At 40.8% G+C, this 17,619-nt stretch overlaps 1 protein-coding gene across 1 annotated transcript in view; it reads left to right on the top strand.

Annotated features, from left to right (window-relative positions):
- Nucleotides 1-17,619, top strand: part of LOC116302686 (dynein axonemal heavy chain 3) — a 45,478-nt gene that overhangs the window by 6,421 nt on the left and 21,438 nt on the right. The window contains exons 13-48 of the mRNA XM_031712033.2: nt 231-367; nt 666-771; nt 1,024-1,202; nt 1,583-1,767; nt 2,194-2,317; nt 2,751-2,817; nt 3,264-3,350; nt 3,666-3,810; nt 4,262-4,473; nt 4,963-5,054; nt 5,382-5,496; nt 5,992-6,108; nt 6,307-6,360; nt 6,751-6,858; nt 6,951-7,105; nt 7,762-7,963; nt 8,453-8,584; nt 8,662-8,736; nt 9,299-9,413; nt 9,653-9,851; nt 10,173-10,281; nt 10,537-10,656; nt 11,152-11,322; nt 11,486-11,577; nt 11,817-12,018; nt 12,212-12,364; nt 12,804-12,881; nt 12,962-13,015; nt 13,387-13,605; nt 13,987-14,118; nt 14,710-14,824; nt 15,320-15,465; nt 15,848-16,009; nt 16,432-16,557; nt 16,931-17,088; nt 17,434-17,514. Coding sequence (XP_031567893.1) covers nt 231-367; nt 666-771; nt 1,024-1,202; nt 1,583-1,767; nt 2,194-2,317; nt 2,751-2,817; nt 3,264-3,350; nt 3,666-3,810; nt 4,262-4,473; nt 4,963-5,054; nt 5,382-5,496; nt 5,992-6,108; nt 6,307-6,360; nt 6,751-6,858; nt 6,951-7,105; nt 7,762-7,963; nt 8,453-8,584; nt 8,662-8,736; nt 9,299-9,413; nt 9,653-9,851; nt 10,173-10,281; nt 10,537-10,656; nt 11,152-11,322; nt 11,486-11,577; nt 11,817-12,018; nt 12,212-12,364; nt 12,804-12,881; nt 12,962-13,015; nt 13,387-13,605; nt 13,987-14,118; nt 14,710-14,824; nt 15,320-15,465; nt 15,848-16,009; nt 16,432-16,557; nt 16,931-17,088; nt 17,434-17,514 — 4,724 coding nt within the window. The remainder of the gene's footprint in view (nt 1-230; nt 368-665; nt 772-1,023; nt 1,203-1,582; nt 1,768-2,193; nt 2,318-2,750; nt 2,818-3,263; nt 3,351-3,665; nt 3,811-4,261; nt 4,474-4,962; nt 5,055-5,381; nt 5,497-5,991; nt 6,109-6,306; nt 6,361-6,750; nt 6,859-6,950; nt 7,106-7,761; nt 7,964-8,452; nt 8,585-8,661; nt 8,737-9,298; nt 9,414-9,652; nt 9,852-10,172; nt 10,282-10,536; nt 10,657-11,151; nt 11,323-11,485; nt 11,578-11,816; nt 12,019-12,211; nt 12,365-12,803; nt 12,882-12,961; nt 13,016-13,386; nt 13,606-13,986; nt 14,119-14,709; nt 14,825-15,319; nt 15,466-15,847; nt 16,010-16,431; nt 16,558-16,930; nt 17,089-17,433; nt 17,515-17,619) is intronic.

Genomic DNA, 17,619 nt, shown 5'->3' with positions numbered 1-17,619 from the left:
TGAGTCGAAAACGTATTAAACTGCGGTCACAATAGGCTTAGTTGTGCATCTCCTTACTGCAATCCCTTGCGTATATTGTACTTTTGCCTTCGATTCTTCGATTCCGTCGCTTCTATATAATATTTTGTACCTCAGCTGAGACACGCGAAAACGTACCTTAGGTACACAGACTTTGCGCCACTTCAAGTTTGTATTATTCTTATTCATATTTTGATGTATTAATTCAATAGGTGGAAACTGAGTTATTCCCTGATATGCGTGACAGCCAACTAACTTTACGTTCCGTTGCCGTGGATGAGATGCTAGTGCAGGACTATATGGACCGTGCGGTGGAATTATTCAAGATTAACACCGTCGGACCCCAGAAGTAAGTTGAATTAATCATAAAAGTGTGACATGAAACTATCTTGTCCACCCTTGCGTTCCGTTTTCTCCTTGTTTTTATAATGATGCGTAGTGCACATTGCAATTTGTGTATCCCAATGTATCCCATAATGCATTGTATCAAAGGGATAACAATGTGATGCGCAGTGCAATTATGCCATTCTATGATGCACAAACAGCACAGTGGTTTTTCTACTTGTCCCCAATGTATCCCACAATGCATTGTATCAAGGGTAGTAATGTTAATACTGATTCCTTGACTGTATGCTGTTCCTCAACAGATACCTTAACACATACAAGAAATACCAAGATTTATTGAACAACAAGGCAGAGACAGAGGTCATGACATTTTTACAAGACGAACCTGTTCTTCTAGCGCTTTCGAAGGTAAAAGCTTGTACTATTGGAATTCAGGACCTATAGTTTCATTCATTCACAAATTTTGGACACGGGACTGACATGAAGACATAAAGCTTTCAAATTTTATTGAACCCGGAACTTTGAATTTAGCATGTTTTTTTGTAGATATCAATCAATCAGACCATACACTACTACCATTTCTTCTTTAGCCTGTTACGTTTTGCGTAGGGTAAGATACCACCTTGATAACTAATGTAATTACTGTGGCTTTTCATTTAGAAAATCGATGCCTTCCAAAGCCTGTCCAAGGAAATAGCAGCGCTCTACATCACGGTACCCCTGAATATGCTGTGTCTGAACTGTGATGAAGTCAATCAGGAGCTATCTGCAAGAGCTGCTAAACTAGCTGCTACTATGACCATTTATGTAGTGGATCTAAACAGGGACAAAAATAGAGGGTATGTATGGTTACCATGGTAATAGAGCTTTTGCACCACCACGTGACGGCAGCCATGTTGGCAGGAACAATACAATCGTTTTACGTGAGAAAGAATTTTTTATTTTATTGTTCTGCCATCTAATCACAGGCAGCCAAAGCTGTATTATGGGACGGGCACGTGATAGTGCAAAACCTCTATTGCCAGACATACATACCACAGCATTGCAATGGTTTCGAAGTGTTTCTGTAAAATCGTCCAATCAAGTTGCTAGAAAATTGTGCGCCCTGATTGGTTGTGAGATATACCACAGCACTGAAATGCTATCCCATTGTTTCCATATAATCGACCAGTCGCAATGCTTTTCCCACTCATTCGTAATCATTTTTTGTTTTGTTTAGCTTATGTCGTCAGTACGATGAAATATCTGACAAGGTCCAGGAAATGCCAGACAACACCAAAGACCTTGTGGCTTTGACGCAATTCCTAGAAAATGCAAGCAGTGTCATGGTAGTGAGTTTACAGTCCAAAGTCGATGAGGCGGCGGAAAGACTTCTCTTTTTACTGGATTATGCAACATTACCATGTAAGTATAAAACGGCCCAGGATTCTTTAACAAGTGGCCGGTTGCATGGTGATTAGTCTGGAAGTACCTCACCAAATTCCGCGAGATTAGCCTTAAGTAGTATTTAGAGAGTGAACGGAAATCCCTTGGTTGGGGAAGGGGGGGGGGGGGGGGGGAGGGAGGGAGGGGAGGGGGGCTGCAAGCCTCTCAAGCCATCCCAGACTTCTGCTCCTAAGATTTCTGGTCACCCAGACGTTGCCGAATGATATTTGCATCCAATTTGATGTCATATAATCAAATAAGAAGGCTTCCAAAATATTGCGCAGTCAATTTTGTTTGGTAGAGGTGCTGATTCTAATCCTGAAACTTCTGTTCACACTTTGTGGCCCTTCAACTTCATATGATTTGGTTGGGTACTTGACATCTGGGTAACATCTTGTGTTTTAGATGAGGATATCAAGCTCAACAGCACGATCTTCCACTGGCCTGAACACATCCAGAAAATCTTCGAACTCAGCAAGAGCAGAATCGGTCATCGTAAAGACTTGGCTCAAGATGACCTCAGGAGAAGGTGAGCTCGTTATACATATCTAATCCGTTAGGTGCCATCTTGTTTGATTTGTAAGAAGACTCAGGTACAACAGAAAAATAAAATGAATAATTAACGAGTGATTAACGGTGGAATATTTACCGAGCTGCGAGTCGTCACTGAGCCTAAGGGGAATTATTGTTTTAGTGTAATTTTGGACTTTAATATCACAGGAAAGTTGAAATTCAGATTAAAAAAAAAAGTTTTAGTATCATTTTCGCTCGGGCAAACTTTGAAAGAACCTCATAATCGCCGCTCGAGCAGTGATTATCGTCTCACTGGTCGCTTGGCCAATCATAGCGTGAGAAACCCTTTATTCCAGTCTAAATTATACTATTGATATTTAAATGACCATCTCAACCTCCAGACCTTTCCTTTGAGTTTTGTTAAATTGGAAAAATATTTTTTTGAACAGAATAAAGGCTTTCGAAGAAAAGCTGAATGGATACAACAAGGAAGTCGAATCATTCAGAAAGAAAGAGGTAAGGACTTGTTATGGAAATGACCATGATACTTTGATCACATAGGTGCACACTCTTATCCCTATTCTCCAGTCCCCGCGGCCCCACCCACTCGATACTAGCACGGCCAAACCAACTCATTATTAGAATTGTCAGAGCACGGTACAAAATTGACTACATCCTTTTAAGTAGTCAGATCACACGTTATCAACGTTCAGCCAATGTAGAAGTTCGATCTCCGTACCGGCACGGTCACTGCCACGGTACTTTTTCACGGTAAAATGTTGACAGTCATAATAAATCTGCTGTATATCGTTACCATCACAGTTATTGTCATTATTTCCATCATGACTTTTATTAAAAAATAGTGCTTACATATTCCTATTGCGCCTAGTTAGTATTGTATCTGTATTTGTGGCTATGGTGTTTACTACCTTGTTCATAACCATGTCTTCCTTTTGCACCAGATAATGGCGTTGGAGGAGATGAAAAAGAATGTTGAGAAACTCGACGAACTAGATGATGCTCTGAAAAAGGCAGTGGATGAGCTGGCGGTACGTATTAACTGGTTGTTCTCGTTTTCCTTTCTACCGTCCTTTCCTTCTTCCTTTTCTTCGTACCTTGCTTCCTTCCATCCCTACTTCCCATCCACATTCCATCCTTATATGATATTTGTTTGCTTCATTCTTGTTCTTTCTCCCATCCACTCTTGCATTTGCGTGCTCGTTTTCTTCCATCTCTTTCTCTCTTTATTTTTCCTTCCCCCCTATTTGATGGTTCCTTTCCCCCTTGTTTACCTCCGCTTGTCGTAGTCCCGTCTTTAATCAAGACCCCCTATTCAAGCTAGCTTTGTTTCTTTTGTTTTCCAGGATCTGAATACAGAGGAAGAGCTGCTACAGTGGGAGCCAACTCAGTTCCCTATCTTACAGACCATGCTTGCATACAAAGAACCTTATGAGAAACTATGGAAGACAGCTTTGACCTTTAACAACAAACACGAAGCATGGCTCAATGGTAATGTCACCGTTATGCACGTTATTAATCGATTTTTTACAACTGTATAGCTTAGAATTTTACTCACTTTCGAATCCGTGTATTAAGACGTGGGAAGCCATTAGAAGCCTATTAAAACGGGTGCTTATCTCTCTTCGTTACCTGTAATATAAAGCGACTAGGAATATCACTTTTCCTCTAGAGGAAAGCAGGTGATCCCCCCCCCACTAAGCAGTGGCCCTCAGCAGGTCACCTCCAAGAATTTACTGTTGCAGTCTCAGTAGAGAGATGCATTTCAATGTGTTTAGTTTAACGACACAGGTCTGTGTAGCTAGAGGGCATGTCTCAAGTCCAACACACTTATCACCGGGCACCGCATTTCATGATGTAGCGTAACTTTCCTGTTAATAAACTATCACGCAGTGGTATGACCAGAAACCGAAAATAATAAGATTCATCTTGATATTTTTAGGGCCCTTTGTGGAGATCAACGCAGAAGAGGTCGAGGAAGAAATCTCATCTATGTTTCGTACAGTATTCAAACTCAGTAAAACGTTTGGAGACGTCCCGGCACCAAGACGTGTGGCTGATAGCGTCAAGAGTAAGATTGACAAGTTCAAAGTTCACCTGCCACTTCTGCAGGTCATCTGTAACCCTGGCCTTCGAGACAGGCATTGGGAACAGGTTTGTAGGCTACAGATGTACTGGACATTTCATATAGAGCACTGTATGTACGATTGGAAAGCGATACGACAACTGCATAGTCGTACGGTATTATACCGTAGCTTGATTGGATGAAGTGCACAAATATAATGAACCTTTTTTGGGATAGCGAACATGATGAATTGTGGTCTAGCTTGTGCACAAACAATTCTTGTTTAAGATGTCTTATTATATATATATGGTGTTGTTCGTAATAAAACTAAATCACAATGCATGTTTAGCTAATTTAAAAAGTTGTATGGAAACTGATATAGTCCTATCTCCCACTCGAACGAAAACAACTCTGAGACTCACGGCACGGAGTTGTGATTTGCGCAAGACGCGACCCAAGTGTTTCCATTTAGTTTACAGTAAAATTTCATACCTTGACCGTGCCGTGCCACAGAAGTCACACAAGATCTGCTTTATCTTTTGGTACTTCACAGTCGCCTATTATTTTTCGTTTGATAGATGAGCGAAGTTGTAGAGTTTGACATCAAGCCAGAACCAACTACCTCTCTTTGTAACATGCTGGAGTACAATCTACACAAAAACATGAACAAGTACGTTACCTCATAATACTCGAAGAAAAAAAATATATTTTATACGTTGCTTTATTTTTGTTGCGCAGTGCACGTTTGGAAACTCATTTGTGGCTCCATTGTGTACTCATGTTATCCCGTGATGCATTGTTACCCAAATACCGCCAAGGGATATTGTACTACTGACAGTAATATCAGTCTATAAAGTAATCCAAATTTTTGATTAGTTTAGAAGAACATGTGTTATCCCATTAAATCTAAAAGTTCAGGTGACGTCATAATTGAGTGACGTCATTGCTTTATGTCATTGTATACTTATCATATATTATGTACTTTTTGATACTTTAGACTGGAAGAAATAAGCGGTTCAGCCAGTAAGGAATTTGCTCTGGAGAAAGCCATGGAGAAGATGAAGATAGAATGGAATGATATGAATTTTGAGTTTGTTCCTTACAGAGACACGGTATTGTTATAGAATTCATTGAATTTGAGCATATGCTTCATTATCATTATCATAACCATCGATCAGTATCATCATAACAGTCATCATCAGTCATCGTAACCATCATCCTTTATCATTATCATCATCATCATAATTACCATCATTACCAGTAATCATCATCATCATCATCATCAACATCCCCAGTCATCATATTCGTGATCACTATCAGTTATCATGACCACCATCATTATCATAATCGTCATCACAATCATTATCAGTCATAACCACTATCATTATCATTATCATCATCACTATCATCATCAGTAATAACCACTATCATTATCATCATCACTATCATCATCAGTCACCGTAACCACCATCCATTATCATCATCATCATAATTACCATCATTATCAGTAATCATCGTTTCCTTTATCTCTATCATCATCATCATCATCATTATTATCACTATCACCACCATCACCATCAGCCAACCTTATCATTTGATTATTGCAGGGTGTATCTATCCTGTCAGCTGTGGATGACATTCAAATGTTATTAGATGATCACATAGTCAAGGCACAAACCATGAGTGGTTCTCCCTTTATCAAGCCATTTGAAGCCGATATCAAGGTCAGACATTCATCCAGTTATACTATTAACATGTAGTACATGTAACATGTGCCACCTCAACGTCGGCCGGAGCGTCTTCTTTGAGTATTATTTGTTTCTACGTTGTATTGTGTAAAACTCAAACGAAGAATCGTATTCTTAAGACGTTTGGATATAGAAAAACAGTGAGCTTAATATCATTATGTTGTCATCTAATAGGAATGGTGTGAGAAGTTGATCTCAATGCAAGATATCATCGATGCCTGGTTAAAGGTAAATGCTTGAATTTCTCTATCCATCCATTTATCAGTCTCTCTCTTTCCCTGTTTTTTTTGTGTGTGTGTTTGTCTCTTTTTTTGTGATATCGCCTGTCTGTGTGTATCTTTCTGTTTGCTTACGGCCATAATGGTCCATATAGAACTGTCTGTCGCTCTGCTTCCTTGCTTCTCTATCCGTCAATCTTCTTGTCTTTCTTGTCTTTTCGTTTCCCGTAAGTGTCTATCCTGTGTTTTCCATGCCTTTCGTTTTGATAGTCTGTCTGTTTGTTGATCTGTCTGTCTAGCTCGCTTCAATGCCCCCGTTGACTGCGGAAAAGTAACTGAATAATTTCAATTAGCCTGCGAATCTAAACGTTAACTAATTCAATATTTTTTACTTGCTTAGTGTCAAGCTACATGGCTGTATTTAGAGCCCATCTTCAGCTCAGAAGACATCATGGCGCAGATGCCTGAAGAAGGACGCAAGTTTGGCATCGTAGATAGCTACTGGAAGGTATTTTACTTCTTCCCTATGATATTTTTACGACTCGTTTTATTATTTTGATGAGTCTATAATAACCTCGATAAACTTTTCTCACTCTTCAGGATATCATGACCGAGTCTGTCAAAGACACACAGGTATTAGTAGCAACTAGCCAGCAAAACATGCTTGGACGTTTGAATGAATCTAATCAGCTCCTTGAAGAAATCCAGAAAGGATTGAATGCCTACTTGGAGAAAAAACAACTCTTCTTTCCTCGGTAAGTTGATCATTGATGATGGAAACAATTCGCTTTTTCGTCACCGCGCGCGCGCGCAACACTTCATATCCTTATTTGGTTAATTACAAAAGTGCGCGCGCTTTTTTCAAAATCCTTATTTGGTTATTTGTCCCATATATGGAAAAAATATGGCGTCACAATGCTGTGGATATCTACGAAAGTGCGCGCGCTTTTTACAAACTCGTTTAGTTTACTCTTTCATTTTGCATCTTTAGGCTTCGTTGCTCTAAGCAAACGAGACTATAAATGAAAAGAAGTTAAACTTCCTTCGTTTGATAGATGTTTGGAATAAGTCTAACCATGCATCAGTTGATACTGCGAGAGAGAGAGAGAGAGAGAGAGAGCACATGTATTGCAGTAATTTGAGAAAGTCTTTGCAGTTGAATTGCAAAAGTATATGCTGATAGCCCATGAGGGGCTGCAGTGTTCGCCCGTCACTTGAGACCATCAATGACTGTTTTCCTTTCTGTGTCCAGACGTTCAAAGCCAGATTTGCTACTAGCTGTCAGTTTGATGAACAAGACAAAGTCTTCATATAACATTACACACATTACTGCAAATCCAGCTTTAAACCTGAACCTTGATATCTAAGAGTACCCCTAAAATAATTTTCTATATTTCTCTTCATTTTTCAGGTTCTTCTTCTTATCCAATGACGAACTGCTCGAGATCCTGTCAGAGACCAAGGATCCATTACGAGTGCAGCCTCATCTCAAGAAATGCTTTGAAGGTATCGCACGGTTAGAGTTCACCGAAGATCAAGAGGTCGTAGGTATGGTTAGTGCTGAGAATGAGACAGTGCCCTACTCCACTAAGATTATCCCGGCAAAAGCTAAGGTAAGATAATGCAGTGTCTAATTATCTTGATTTAACCAGCCCGGCGACCTCGTGCAATTTCTTCAGTGTCGTAGCGTAACCGTTTCCTGTGCTATTGTCTTTTATATTCTTACCAAGAAAACAGTATCAGTCATAAGCCGACTCTTTAGTGAAGAAAATAGAAAATGCGCGCCTGCTGTGTGCAGCAATAAAGCACGCGTGCATTGGCAGAACACGAGAGAAGTGTTACGAGAAGCACGCCACGTAGCGGAGTGTTTCTCAACACTTCTTAAGTGTTCTTCGAATCAGCGCGTGCTTTATACTGCACATAGCACCACAAGCATTTTTTTTCTTTGATAAAATATAATATCCGTTATTTTGGATATGAATGGCGCGCGTGCTGTGTGCTCTCATAAAGCACGCGCTATCAACAAATCAGAACGCGACATATACCACAGTTAGTAACTGTAGTCGTACTGGAGGTCTTACGAAATTTGTTTTCGTTTACAGGGTATGGTTGAGAAATGGCTGATCCAAGTAGAAGAGGTCATGATCAGCAGTCTAAAAAAAGTAGCCGAAGAGGCTGTGACTGCATATAATACAACACCACGTGGGAAATGGGTGCAGGAATGGCCTGGTCAGGTAGGCATACCATGTGATATTGTCACCATAGCAACTTGCGTCACGTGATAATTCATGATTGGTTTATTTGTGTATAGATCGTGCTGGCAGTGAGTGGTATATATTGGACACTTGAGATGGCAAAAGCTATAATGACTAAAGGAGGACTCAAGGTAATCCACTATCATTCAAAATTAATAGTTCGCAAAGATACTGATCATTATCAACAACAGTGTCAAATATCTTCTCATATTTCTCTAGCTCAATAGACCATTTTCGAGTTGCACATAACCGCTGTGTTCCTTGATCACAGACTCATTTACTCAGGGTTAGCCTCGAATCAGTGTCTAAATATTCACAAATTCCAACGGTAAAGTAAATATTGAACAACTTCAACGATTCGAACACTTTTAACTTTAACTGGAACGCATGAATATTCTTCACAAAATTCAGGCTAACCCTGACCAACAGAGAACTCGAAACTGGAGTATTTTCTCAAACATGAGAACATTAAAACATTGTCATCTTTTTATTGTCTTCACCGCCATACATGCGCCATTAGTCAGAGTGCAGTGCTATCGTCGTCTCCATCGGTTATCGTTATCATAATCATTATCTTGTCCATCATTACCATCAATATCGTCGTCGTCATCATCATCATTATCATTATCATCATTGTTCATAATATAAAACATTTGATTCATGATTCCAACAAATTTGTTTGATATTTTACAGGCATACTTAGAAAAATCGAACTCTCAGATCGATGAGATCGTTGCTTTGGTTCGAGGCAAGCTAGACACGGGAGTCAGGGTTTCTCTTGGTGCACTTACAGTCATCGATGTACACGGTTCGTTTTGACGCTTGTTTTGAATACGACACTCATATGGTTTTCACCCGAGCATCTCTCTTTTCTTTTGGGATTCTCGTATGACGGGCTACAAGTGACCAAGCCCCTCATTCTTTCTTTATCAAACGAGAATCCCAAGTGCCATAGAAAGTAAAAGAAGAAAGATGCTTGAATTCATTTACCTGTTGTGCATTTCTTAATAACACTAACATGGCTTTCCTCATTTTTTCCCTCCGTAGCACGTGACGTCTGTCAAAAAATGTGCGAAGATGGAGTGGACAACCTGAACGACTTCCAGTGGCTTTCTCAGCTTCGTTACTACTTCGAAGAGAAGCAAATCGTCGTGCGCATGATTACCACTGACATTAACTATGGTTACGAGTATCTAGGCAACAGTGGTAGATTGGTTATTACTCCCTTGACTGATCGATGTTACAGGTAAGGACGATACAATAGATTAACTTCTGTGCACAGCCAAATGTCAAAAACAAATCAACCTGCGTCGGCAATCGATAGAAGGGGTTTTATACCTTTTTAGGTTGGGTGGTTAGGGGAGGTGGGTCGCATTGGATGTGACAAAGTGCATTTTTTGTAGGGAGAGGGGTGGGTAACATTTTGTTGCATTCTACTACGAGAGGGCGGGTCAAATTTGTTGCTTTGGGTGCTTTATATTTTTAATGAGGGACGGGTGGGTCAGGGACATATTTGTGACCACATGTCTAACACTATGTATAACAGATATGCTTGTTGTGTCGACAGAACACTAATGGGAGCTATAAAACTGAACCTTGGAGGTGCTCCTGAAGGACCTGCAGGAACAGGCAAGACGGAAACAAGTAAAGACTTGGCTAAAGCAGTAGCAAAACAGGTGAGTCCTCCCTGAGTACTCACCACCATCACAAATACTTACTCTCCCCTCCCCCACCACTACCATTACCAACTATCATGCGTAGAAAAACTATGAAATAATGCGAGTCCTTTAAATAACTGCAGATGTTTCCACCTTGCATCCTATCGTTCTAAGAAGACTAAAATAAAACTTAACTTTAACACTCTTCCCTCAACTATATCCACTACACAGATTCTAACGATAGGGACTTTTGTCTTGTCTTTTTTAAACCAGTGTGTAGTGTTCAACTGCTCTGACGGGTTGGATTTCAAAGCAATGGGCAAGTTCTTCAAAGGACTTGCTCAAGCAGGATCATGGGCTTGCTTTGATGAATTTAACAGAATTGAACTGGAGGTAATGGTCTTGCTCTGTGCTTTATATTATATTGTGTCATTTTTTGTTCTGTGCGTCGTCGCGTCTTGCGAACGTCGGCGCCACAAGCATTATATTAGCTATTGCATGAATGTGTGGTGAAAATCTGATGGCATGGCACGTTACCGTGTCCAAGCATTTCCATTGGCCGAACACTTATTTCCCGCGCGGTTACTGGTTGAAAGGATTTGCACAATTCCGTACCGTGGCCTTACCGTGTGTCGATCAGTTTTAAAGTCATCTGCTCTATAATAGTTCGTTGTGAACATTTGCATGACTGTAAATAATCGAAGCGTAGGAGGAAGTATGAGCTGCTCGAATTCTCCTTTGCCACAAAGTGCGCTACAATTGCCAACCACCTATGCCTTCAAAATTTGTACTGTAAATCTTGAAGCGAGGAAAAATCTTCGCATTTTTTTTCATATTCACACTTTCATATATTTCGACCGCAGCTTAGCAGGTTTTGTCTTCTCGTAGGTATTATCTGTGGTGGCTCAACAGATTGCCACAATTCAAAAGGCCATCGCCGCCCATAAGAAGAGATTCTTATTTGAAGGCACAGAACTTGTGTTGAATCCTACGTGTACCATGTTTATCACCATGAATCCTGGTTATGCTGGACGACAAGAGTTGCCAGATAACCTAAAGGTAAGTGGTCTTACAACATTTATACTCGTCATGCTTGTCACCATTAACATTATTTTTTTAAAGTAAAGCATACCCACCCTAGTGCCACACCTATACTTATAGCTGCTATACCATTAACTATGGTTAACTATTATTGAACTTTGACTGTTCCTATGGTTACCAGGTATTGTTTCGTACCGTTGCTATGATGGTTCCTGACTACGCGCTAATCAGCGAGATATCTTTATACTCCATGGGATTCCTCAATGCAAGAAGGTAAAAATGCTTATCTTTTTAGCACATAATGCTTCACTTGCAATTCACCTACTTAAAGAATAGTGCTATTTTTTCTGAGTTCACACTCGAACCATGTTCAACCAATCACGTTCAAGAATTTACCCCCCTTAGAGTGCACTGTCTTCTCATTTCAAACCACGTGTCATTCCCTTGAGCATAATTTCTTTTTTTACTGGTTGCTCTTTTTGACGTTAGGATATTTCCAACATCTTTTTCAGTTTGGCTCAAAAGATTGTGGCCACCTACCAACTATGTTCAGAACAGCTCTCGTCTCAGTCTCACTATGATTACGGGATGCGCGCGGTCAAATCTGTACTCACGGCGGCTGGTAACCTGAAGCTGCGCTTCCCCGAGGACGATGAAGCTGAGCTCATGTTACGTGCTGTATTGGAAGTCAACCTTGCTAAGTTCTTATCTCAGGTAAGAAGGTGTTAGTCGAGGATTGTGGTACCTAGCAAGAACGTCGTGCTAAAGGTCTCTGTTATCAAAGGTGATGCAGCAGTGTTGAGCTTATCTTTCATCTCTGGCGTCGTGGTTTCTATTTCTCGACCTGGAGTCATATCGACCTGATTCTTTGTTAAATGTATTTTTCCCCTTCCATATTGTTTGTTAGGATGTACCGTTGTTCCAGGGTATCATATCTGATCTGTTCCCCGGCACTGCTTGGCCCAACCCTGATTATGGTGTGTTGTTGGAAGCTCTACGAGAAAACTGTTCACGGCGCAACTTGCAGGCCACTGATTGGTTTATTAAGAAAATCATTCAGGTAAAGTAATGAGTAGGGAAAATGAAGGGAAATATGGATCTTTCTATCTCTATCTGGTCGTCTATCCGTTAGCGGGCTCTCTCATTGGTTTATTTGTCTATTTGTCTATGTATCAATCGATCTGTCTGTCCATCTGTACATCTGAGACTGACAGAGCAAACGTCTGCCCATCGGTTTGTCTGTCTGTTTGTTTATATATCCATCAGTCTGTCTGTCTGTCCACATAACTAACCCACTGATCTAATAACATAGATCTGCCTATTTGTTGGTCTGACTATCTGTCCATGAGTCTGTCTGTCCTGTGAATGACTGACTGACTGATGACCGAACGTCTGTCTGTCTATCTGTCCGTACGTGATCAATCTGTTGTCTGTTTGTTCATCTTTCATTCAGTTCACTGGGGTGTCATCACTCACGTCTCTCTATCCTTACTCAACAGGTGTACGAGATGATGATAGTTCGTCATGGATTCATGATTGTTGGTGATCCACTGGGCGGTAAAACAATGGCCTTCAAGGTGTGTCATCTAAAGACTAAGATTCAAAGTCTGCAGTCATCCAACTAGTTTAACTTGTTTATCATTGTCTGATTTACTAGGTACTTGGAGATTCCATGACTGATCTCAACGAAGCAGGATATCCATTCCAAAAGGTATGACATGTCTCAATAAGTGATAGTAAAGATATTGCCATAGAAGGCTTTTGTAGATGATGCGGGGAAAGGGAAAGGGTGAGCTAACAATAGGAAAGGACTTGTGAGCCAAGTGGAAACGTGTGGGTGAAAACCATAAAGATGCCAAAGATGGGCGTAAAAATGTAGTTGTTGAACGAATTGCGGTCGCTCAAAAAAGGATGGACAGCACCAAAACATAATTGAATGAGAAAAATCATTGCCTTCAAGATATACAGTAGTAGAACATTAGGAGTGGTCGGATACGAAAGTTGGTCGGTTAACAGAGGTTATCACTTGAAAAAAAGTATGATTGACGGGCGTATGCCTAACGAGTATTGCTTTTTCCAAAGGTTATTTACAAGATCATCAATCCCAAATCCCAGACAATGGGTCAGCTATACGGTAGCTTTGATCCCATATCACACGAGTGGTCAGACGGTGTCCTGGCTAACTCCTTCCGTGACCAAGCGTCGTCAACCTCAGATGATCGTAAATGGTTGATATTCGATGGTCCAGTCGATGCTGTGTGGATTGAGAATATGAACACTGTACTCGATGACAATAAAAAGGTGAGTGGAATTGGATGGCAAGACGAGGGTCCCTGATACTGGATGGGGGGGGGGGGGGGGGGGGGGAAGCGACCAGTGTCTAAAGGTAAGAGGAATGGGGTTGGGTGGAAAGACGTGAGTCCCTGAAGTTGGAGAGGAGGGATAAGGGAGTGAGCGTTGCTTGACCTAAGCTAGGGCATGGCTAAAGCACAGATTGATTTGGAATTTTAAAGCTCTGTATGGCTTTTATTTTTTGATGTCTGTCTTTCGTTCTACTTAGGGGGCTTTCTTATCAATTTAGTGTTACAAAATGTCCATCAATCCTACTGATTGACTGTCTGGTTTTTTGATATTGTATACTGACTGACAAGAGACCAATGAATGTTGTTTTCCTTCTTCAAGCTTTGTCTGATGAGCGGCGAGATCATCCAGATGAGTGGTAAACAAAGTCTAATGTTTGAGCCAGCTGATCTGGAACAAGCTTCGCCTGCTACTGTCAGCAGGTGTGGTATGATCTACATGGAACCTAACCAGGTATGTACAGCTATGTTGCTTCGGTTGCGGTATATATTAAGAGTGGATTATGATATTTGGTGGTGGTGTTGTTAATGGTTGTCATGTTGCTGATGATGACGATGTTGATGATGTAGTGATGGTGATGGTGATGGTGAAGTGATGGTGATGATGATGGTGATGGTGATGGTGATGGTAATAATGATGGTGATCATGAGGTTGATGGTGAGCATGATGGTGGTATTGTTGCTGGTCATGGTGGTGATGGCTGTGGTAAAGATAGTGATGATGATAATGGCAATAATGGATGTCAATGGTAATGATGGTGATGTTGGTAGTGATGGTTATGTTGCTGATGACGACGATATTGAGGATGTGGTGATGGTGGTGGTGATCATGATGGTGATGGTGGTATTGTTGCTGGTCATGGTGGTGATGGCTGTGGAAAAGATGATGATGATGATGGCAATGATGGTGTTGACAATGGTAACACTTGATGTTATCAGTGGTGGTAATGGTACTGTTAATTGGTGATGATGATGATGATAATGATGATAATGATGAGGATGATGACGATGACAGTATTAGTTAATGTTGGCTGTTTCATTGTAGATGGGCTGGAGGCCACTAATGGAGTCCTACATGAATACTCTTCCAAAAGTGCTAACTAAAGAACAAAGAGAAACCATCCGTTTATTGTTTGACTGGCTCGTACAGCCTTGTCTAGGTAACAATATACCAACGACGATTGAATGTCTTACTAAGGCTACAATCAGCGAATTGAACAAATAACAGGAAGCCCAATTCCATTAGGAAGCAGCTCTTCTCCTCCATCCCCCCTCCCCCTAGCAATGTTGAATACACGAATGCTCATGTGCCGCCACCAATCGTGAGGTGAAACAACATTCATAATGGGGAGGAAGGTTTATAGTATCTGGTGATAAACTTTAGACCAAAATTTTACAAATATTTCAACGAGATTAGGAATCAAGCATAGGGGCTCATTATTTTATTGGCCGGTTGTAGCTATTCTGTAAGTACATTACTATACTGACTGTTGTTAGCTCTCTCCTGTGCTTCGAGGGTTTTCCCCCGGGTTCTCCGGTTTTCCTGCCTCCTCATAAAGGCTCTCTAGCTACCTGTTTACCAGATCATTAACGAATTTCCTATCCCACGTTTTTTCACCTGCGTTTAATTTCCATATATATCTTCGTTCTTTAAGATTTCATTCGTCACGAGTGTAAGTTCTTCATCTTGTCGTCAGACATGCATCTTGTCTTGTCTTTTCAACGCCTGTACTCTTGTCTGATGGACGAGATAGAAGCCCAGGATCATGCTGAAGGTGCTGACCGCATGTCTGCATCTCAGGTATGGATGGATTAACCTTCGATTTCTGTTTAATTAATCGACTTCTTTACCTTGGGTGTACTTAACGGTTTCCCATTACAGACCACATATCATTCTCTTGTGAATAAGATTCTGTTTTTGAGTTGTATCCATATTCATGTGTCCTCTCATGCACAACCATTAAACAAAGAAATGATACTCTAGGGAATGAAACTTGGTTTGAAATAGGAAAACATGATTACACTCAAACTGGCTAAAAAGGCATACTCGGCCTTACTCCACCACAAGTATTTCCAGTATTCCAAGCTTAGTTCTGCTTTACATGACGTTTTCTCTACAAGTAGGGGATGTGATGTGTTTTTTTCGTATTTGTTTTGCTATATTTCTGCGTCTTATCTCTCAGATCACCAACTGGCTCCAGGGTCTGTTTCTATTCTCCATGGTCTGGTCTATTGGTGGGACACTTAATGGTGATAGCCGTAAGAAATTTGACGCATTCTTCAGGCTCTTGATCAGTGGAACAGATAAGGACAATCAAAAACCAAAAGATATTAAGATGAGCAAGGTAAGGAGATGCGTCGTCGATACATCAAGGATACTCTCTTTTCCCCTCCCTATCTCCCTTCTTCCCTCCTTCCCTTTCGTCCTCCCTACCGTCCCTACCTTCCTACCTTCCTTCCTTCCTTCTTTCCTTCTTTTTTCCTTCCTTCCTTCCTTCCTTCCTTCCTTCCTTCCTTCCTTCCTTCCTTCCTTCCTTCCTTCCTTCCTTCCTTCCTTCCTTCCTTCCTTCCTTCCTTCCTTCCTTCCTTCCCTCCTTCCTTCCTTCCTTCCTTCCTTTCTTCCTTCCTTCCTTCCTTCCTTCTTCTTCCTTCCTTCCTTCCTTCCTTCCTTCCTTTCTTCCTTCCTCCCTCCCTCCCTCCCTCCCTCCCTCCCTCTCCATTCCTCGCATATATGTTCTTTATTTCATTTATTTGCTTCTTTTCGTAGCAAAACGTATTCCCAGATCGTGGTACGGTGTATGACTACTACTTTGTAAAGCAAGCAAACGGTTCATGGAACAATTGGATCGAGCTGACTGACAAGGGCAAAACTCCTATACCAAAAGACGCAAAGGTAATCATTAGGATCTTACTTTATTCAGAACAGCAAAGCTTACCCAGGACGATGGCGTCCTTACCACGCTATATATATTTTACTAGCAAGGGCAAGAAGGAAGCAAGGGAATTTATTATCAACCCCTAAAACAATCTCTGGTCGATCTAAGTATAAACGCGTGGCTAATAGCATTCGAACCGATGTTTGAGAAGGGAAGACACCGGAGATACCGGATAAAATCCCTGAATCAAGGGAGCTTACCAACGAACTCTACTCACATTAGATGCCGTGTCCAGGTATCAAACCCTAGACCCAGAGGTTAGAGTCGAGTGTGCTAACCCAACACCACTTTTGGGTAACAAATGATTATCACTGCTTACATTATTTTCAGGTGAGCGAGATAACAGTGGAGACAGACGATACCGCGCGTCAGATATTCTTCTTATCCACCTTCATACCCCATGAGATACCATTACTATTCGTTGGTCCTACTGGTACCGGCAAGTCTGCTATTACCAACAGTTATCTCGTTAAACTACCGAAAGAACAGTAAGTCAGACTTATTAAACAATAGATAGGACACTTGCATCATGGCGTCATTTACTAACACTACCAGAATCCTTTGAAAACTTTGTATTGTTCACTTAAGCAATTGTCTTGCTATTCTCACGAGGAAAATACAACTTTAATAAGAATGAAAATTTACCAAGCATTTTGGTAGTGGTAGTAAGATGACACCCTCATTTTCAAGGTTACTTGCCTATAGAATGTCATGGAAATGCCTAGATTGAGGTCCATTTTTCAAACCTTCTTTCTAAGATGATTCTTGTAGCCAGGCATGGTACAGTACATGACACGAGGGTTTAACAGTGTTTTGCTTATGTTAATCACTAGGTACTTACCAATCAATATCAACTTCTCTGCTCGCACCACTGCTGGAATGACACAGGACATCATCATGGGAAAACTAGACAGGTATCTTATTCTATTTCTTTTCCTTATTACTCTTTCTCATCTTTTTCACATGTAACATTTAACATTTAACATTTTTATTGATTCACACACACACAGAAGTATTCA

This window comes from Actinia tenebrosa, unplaced genomic scaffold (assembly GCF_029948245.1).
Source record: "Actinia tenebrosa isolate PJP-AT-01 unplaced genomic scaffold, QUT_ActTen_1.0 PGA_scaffold17__23_contigs__length_9995812, whole genome shotgun sequence".
Lineage (NCBI taxonomy): Eukaryota > Metazoa > Cnidaria > Anthozoa > Actiniaria > Actiniidae > Actinia > Actinia tenebrosa.
This window is presented reverse-complemented; position numbering and strand designations above follow the sequence as displayed.